This window comes from Pteronotus mesoamericanus, unplaced genomic scaffold, assembly GCF_021234165.1.
Source record: "Pteronotus mesoamericanus isolate MK-2021 breed Mesoamerican mustached bat unplaced genomic scaffold, CSHL_Meso_final contig_82, whole genome shotgun sequence".
In the NCBI taxonomy this organism is placed as follows: Eukaryota; Metazoa; Chordata; class Mammalia; order Chiroptera; family Mormoopidae; genus Pteronotus; species Pteronotus mesoamericanus.
In genome coordinates, this window is record NW_026555265.1 from 9,128,246 (window position 1) to 9,134,601 (window position 6,356).

General features: G+C 34.3%; 1 protein-coding gene across 3 annotated transcripts in view; it reads left to right on the forward strand.

Annotated features, from left to right (window-relative positions):
- The window catches only part of U2SURP (U2 snRNP associated SURP domain containing), a 49,118-nt gene extending 42,983 nt beyond the window's left edge, over positions 1–6,135 (forward strand). For all 3 annotated transcript variants that reach the window (XM_054585157.1, XM_054585158.1, XM_054585159.1), the window contains 2 exons: positions 220–396; positions 1,463–6,135. In XM_054585157.1, coding sequence (XP_054441132.1) covers positions 220–396; positions 1,463–1,601 — 316 coding nt within the window. In that variant the 3' untranslated portion in view covers positions 1,602–6,135. The remainder of the gene's footprint in view (positions 1–219; positions 397–1,462) is intronic.
- The last annotated feature ends 221 nt before the right edge of the window (positions 6,136–6,356 follow it).

Below are 6,356 nucleotides of genomic sequence, written 5' to 3' on the forward strand. Positions count from 1 at the left end.
TTAGTTGAATTCAGTTTTTTGTCTTGATCATTCTCTCCCTAAGACTTAATTGGTTCTTGGTATAAAGGGCTTTGTATGTTGTTGGAAAACAATACCACTAAGGCTAGTGAAATAAAACTAGTGTAAACTGGTAGGAGTTAATAGCTAATTCAGTAGAAGGAAATTGAATACCTGATCCTTTGCTCATGTATGGACTGTTTTGGGGGCTTTGTTCCATAGGAAAAGGCGACACAGTACGTCCCCTAGCCCATCTCGCAGTAGCAGTGGTAGACGAGTGAAGTCCCCATCACCAAAATCGGAGCGATCAGAGCGTTCAGAAAGATCTCATAAAGAGAGCTCACGGTCCAGGTCATCTCACAAAGATTCTCCTAGAGATGTTAGCAAAAAGGCCAAAAGGTAAATGCAAGTCATTTTTTGCAATATTTCAAATACCAATTTCCTTTTCATTCCACCAGCTTTTGAAAATAATTTGGTTGGTAGCCATTTTTAAAAGGGTTTCAGAAAACCAAAGAGAGACACTTTCATTTTAAATTATGCCTTCCCACCTCCCCATACCAGTCTCATGACTAAAGCACAAGAAGGCTTCCAACAAGTAAAGACCAGGAAGAACTTTCAACATCATATCCAGTGTTTCCTATGAAAGAGCGGTAGCTGCTTTACTTTTCATTGTGTTCTTCTCTAGTTTCTAGAGAATATTCTTTGATTTTTGTCAAGGCCGAAAGAAAAATACATCTCCTCCTATTCCTCTTGCAATCTTAATAGCAAGTTCTTGAGTAGGATTTATGAAAATAAATACTATTTCTTCAGTGTATAATTTTGTGTATACTTTTTCCTTGTGGTTCCAGAAAAGTGGTTCAGAAATGTCTTATTTGGTGCTATTTTCTTGAAAGCTAAAACTTTATTATTGTAAGCATTTTTAGTAAAATCTTTATAAAATAGAAAAGTACATGTGTATATGTGTGTATGTACATATAAATGCATTTATTTGTTTTGGTTATAAACACAAACAGCACTCACAAAATTATGCTGTCTTAAGTGGTTCCCTTGAATGATACTGCAGTAGTTGGAGCCTTTTCCCTCAAGAAGATAGGCTGCAAAGCTGTCTTATGTTGAAACTTTTGTGAATGTTATTAGGTGCCATTTTGAACTTTATCTTGTGGATTTAGAGGTTCACTCTTGGGGGTATATCAGTAACTTGGGGAACTTGTTAAAACTGCAAGTCCCCAATCCCTACCTTGAGATTTTGACTCAGTATAGCAGTATGGTAAGGCTCAGGAATCACTTCAAAATGTGTGAGAGAGATTATGTATGTATGTACACAGAGTAGGCAAAATATAAATCTGGGAAGTTGACAGTCTTGTATTTTGCTGACTTTTGTTGTTAAAGCTCATTGTAGAGAATCTAACAAGTCAGTTTTAATCACAGGAGTACTGTGATAAATTGTTTTTGTTTGTTTCCTCAGATCACCATCTGGTTCAAGGACACCTAAAAGGTCTAGGCGATCACGGTCTAGATCCCCTAAAAAATCAGGGAAGAAATCCAGATCCCAGTCCCGATCTCCACACAGGTCTCATAAAAAGTCAAAGAAAAACAAACACTGACATAAAACTTTAAGATGCTGTCACTTATTGGAAATGCGATTTTGTTTTGTGCCTGAATGGTCTGTTTTTTTTAAAAAAAAAAAAAAAATGAAAGAGCATTCCTGGGGTTTTTGTTTATTTGTCTGTGAACGCATGTGTACACTCATGAGTAACTGCATCTGTAGACCTGTCATTGTTTTATATTGTGTAAATTACTTTCGTTGTGGCTGTTTTCAAGATGAAATTTTTATTGTGGTGATGAATTTCATCAGAAATGTGTACAATGGATCTGCTGGCAGTAGTAGTATTTTGTTTTAGGATGCTGTGACTTAGCAAAACTAAATACAGATGTCTTCCCCCATTTTGTAGCTTTGACAGTTTGGATTAGATTTCAAATAAAATCTGAATAGAAAACCATAATGTTGTTTTTTTGCCCTACTGGTGACAACAAGTCCCTTAAAGTCTTACTGAGTTTAGCACTTCCGTTGTGTTTCTATACCTAATGCACTTTACAAGCTCCATTGTTCAAACAGCTCAAGTTTTATTTTACTAAGATGACTATAAAAACTAGGGGACCTGAGATTCCTATTTGGTAGATTTGCCAACCAGTTTCTTCAGTAGGTTCTCTTGAGTAATAATAGTACCCAGAGATCAAAAGATGAGGTGAATGTGGCATGGTTTTTTGTTAATGGAATGCCTAACTAAAATATTTTTTCTTCTTTCAAAGAAGCAATATGATTTCAATATACTCAACCTCTGCCCTGAGCAAGTACTTATTAGGGGAAGATTAAATCTCCATCTTTTGATTTCATCTATCATGAAAGAAGTTTATTTATGAAAGAAATTTTATAACAAGAGTTGGGTATAGAATTTGTTGCTTAATAGTTGTCCCTTGATAGCCCTTTGTAGACAATCTTCAAACCCTTGTGTTAGTGTATTCTACAAGGTTCTGTTTAAAGAACCTTTGGGGGTTTTGTGGTTTTGTTTTTGTTTTGTTTTAGATTTAGTTTTAGCTTTAAGTAAAATTTAAAAATATAATAGTTAAGGAAACTTAGCATTCAGTGGTTTGTAAATTCAAGGTGCAGAAAGTTGATTTAAACCATTTGCAGAGTTGAAATCTGTTATGCAATGGGAAAAAATGGCTGCAGTCTGAGGAAGAAATAAGAAACATCGTACGATGTTGATCACAATATTGCTATAAATGTAATGGAATAAAGGGCTGTGTAGACTTGAAGGACACTGCTCTTTTTGAATCTGCTCATTTCTCCTTCAGGCACTGTATGCTGTGGTTTGATGAGTTTTTTCCTCCTTAGAAAAGAGTGTAGAAAACTATTCCAATAATAGGTTGTTTTGTGTTAGCTTGCTTTTAAAAAAATATCTTTTCAAGTTGTTTTACTTAATTTTGCCTAGTCACAAAATAAAATAAGCTCTACACATTTTGGGGGGAGTTAGGTATATTAGCTGAGCAGTGTGAGGCATGCGATTTCCAAACTGGACAAACTTACAATAACTTTAGGAATGAGCAATCAGATTATTTTACTTAGTGATTATCAACATGCAGCATTATTTGGAGGTTATTCTGTTATTATTCACTCTTTTATTTATCCGTATTGTTAGGAAATGTCAACTTCTAAATGTTGCTCAGAATAAACACAAATATTTGGTGCTGGTATTTAAAAACCTACAAATACAGTAATTTTTAAAGTTACATGGTTTTCTTCTCAATTTATTGCCTGGGAGAATGAAATTTTATATAATTACCTTTCTTTGCAAAAATAATGTTGAGCTGCTGCTGATCTGGGCATTCCGTAACTCGATGGTATCTAGTATAGGCTTTGAAATTAGTCAGGTAATGATTTTGCCAGTCAAATTACAGGGAACACTTCCTTCTCTCTCTCTTAAAAAATGTCCTGGAGAAGTAGGAGTGAGTAGAAATTGTTAGGTCAGTTTTGGGTGCTTATTTATAGCATTTTTTTCTACTGCAGCAGGATTTAGCAGTTCTTTCGATATGGATCCAGATACAATGAACATTGTTTACTCGCAGTGGATAAGACTAGCTTCCTTTTGGGTGGATGGTGGGGATGCTTTGGCTGAGAATATGTAGTCTCTGAAGTTTGTTAATGTGTGTATTAGGTGGCATTGGATTTTTTCCCTGAATTGCAAGTAAGGTTGTTAGATAGGTTATTTTCAATTTTACTTAATGGGGAAAAAAAGTTAGCCTGTTTAATTCTCCATGGATTTAATGAATGTTTCATGGGAGATATTCTACCATATTTTTATAATAGCATGTTATTCATGTTTCCTATCTATAGAACACTCTTAATTAGATAGCAAAATTTCTGCAGTTTGACTAAAATGTTCATAGGCAGGGCCTACTAGTTACAGGAAATACCCTGTTCTGGCTCTGTGATGGACAGTTATTATCTTCTGTTACAGTACATATAAGTGGAAATGCTCTGTTGTCTGATCTTCTTATAAAGGACATGGTGTAAACCCTTTACCCTCTAACCTAACATTCATAAAAACAGGGATTCCTTACTAGGTTAATTATCACTTATTCTCCCTCTCTTCTACAGGTAAGAGAAAGTATAAGTAAATGGCGATCTGTTTCTTACCAAAGAGAGACCTATGATTGAAAGAATCATGTTTGGGAATTTTATTTTTGGACATACTACTTATTCCTGTTAGTAAGTGTATGAACATTTCTGAACTGTACTGTGCTGAGAACTTAAGAGATTAAAGTACTAAACAAAAAGCGCTGGCCCCAAAGAAGGCTCTAACTTGGCTCAGAATGTTCTTGGCTTTTAAGCTAAAGTTTCAGAAGTTACTATATACACTGACCTAATTTTTCTTTATTGCTGACCAGTCCTCGGGGCTTACTCTGAGACTTTTATCCTAATTAAAGAATATCAGGAGGAAACTCTTGTATTTTTTTCCCCCCAAATTTTAATATTCTTGAGCACTTGAAAATATTTTTTAAGATACGTCAGTTGTGATCTAATTTGGGTTTATCAGAAATATTCTACACACATTTACCTCCATGGTGGCATAAGTTCTGAAAAATTATATGGCCATAATAGTTTATCATTTTGATTATTTAAAATGAGGGCAAATTAATCTGTTTGCCAAAGTGACAATCTATTTTCAGATGACCACAACAGTAAGGTTTCTTTAGCAGAGAAAATTGTTTTTAAAAAGAAACAGTACCACTTTTCTAAGACTGTACATTTAAGAAATAAGAGCTTTTTTCCTTTGTTGTTTTCCTCTTCTATTTTAATGGAAAAGCTAATTATAGGAAATTCAGTGTAGGTACTGATGAAGACACTAGCATAAATTTAAAGAACATGTGACTATAAAAACTCAGCTAGGTTTATTCATATTTCACATGTATGTTTCAGGATGGAATTTAGGCAGTCTTTTTAATTCATTCTCCTTTTGGCTTTTTTCTTTATTTTTGTTACCAGCATCCCAGGAGTTAGATAATATACAAATGCAAATCCAGGGGGAAGTGCTGTGATGATAGAGTGGGAACCACTGCTGCGCTGAGTGAGCCTGTTCCACTGGTGAAAATGCCTCAGTGTTTACTCAGTGCTACCTCATGGAGCTTTGTGTACATGGAGTATATGCATAATTGGTTATTTATTTAGTTGTGTAGATTTGTAGCTAGAATGTCCTCATTCATTTTCACATGTAATTATGCTTGGAGTATTTGTGATTTCTCTTTTTACTTCAACAAGCTCTTGTACATCTTACCTTTGGTGATTTTAAATATAAGGAAAGACAGTTTTTGGAAATGAGAATAATATTCTTGAACTTGGCTCAGCTGAAATATTCTACAGGAAGACAATTTCTTTTGGGTGAGCTGATTCCATCATTTAGTTGCTCTTGATTTGAGGATCCAGTTGATTGTAGGGCTGCTTTTCAAACTGTCACTTTATAATTTTTCTACAGAAAGATTATATAGTTACAAACAAAGGTTGCAGAACTTCCCTTTTTGTTGTTTTTTGACTTTTGGTTACTTGAATAAAAATATGTTGTTTTCATAAGCAAACTTTAGGCTGCTCACATAATTTTCTCCATATAGTTTCCTAATGCAAGCCCTGTAAACCGCATCTAGTTTTCAGCAGCATGTTTCCAAGTGAAGTTAAGTGATGTGCTACCTTTATCAGTTGTAGATAAAATATTACATTTTACATGTTCAAACTACAATGAAATATTTTTATGATAGCTTATTTTCTTGATTAGGAAATTGTTTCCTTATTGGTTCCCCCTTTTTTGAAGAGTTATTTTGTTCTTTTTTATTTCATTGAGGGCAACTTCAAACATATACAGTAGTAGAATTAATAACCATCAACCTGCAAATACCAGTCTATTAGTATATATTTAAATGTTCTGTTTTTAAAGAGTAATGACAGTATCATTATGTTAAAAATAATCCATTTTTCCTTTAAATTTTTTATTTTTAATTATGGTAAAATATTCATAACAAAATTTACCATCTTAACCACTTTTTGATCTACAGTTAGTAATGTTAAGTGTATTCACGTTGTGTAACCAGTCCCCATAATGTTTCTTTACCTATTAAATTTCCCATTTCTCCCCCGTCCCCACCCCCACCCCTGTAAACCTCCCATTTGCTTTCTGTGAGTCTGGCTACTCCAGATATCTCAAATAAGGGGACTCACACAGTGTTTGTTTTTTTGTGGCTGGCCTATTTCATTTAGCGTAATGTGCCCGAGGTTCATCCATGTGGTAGCGTGTGCATTGATTCTTTTT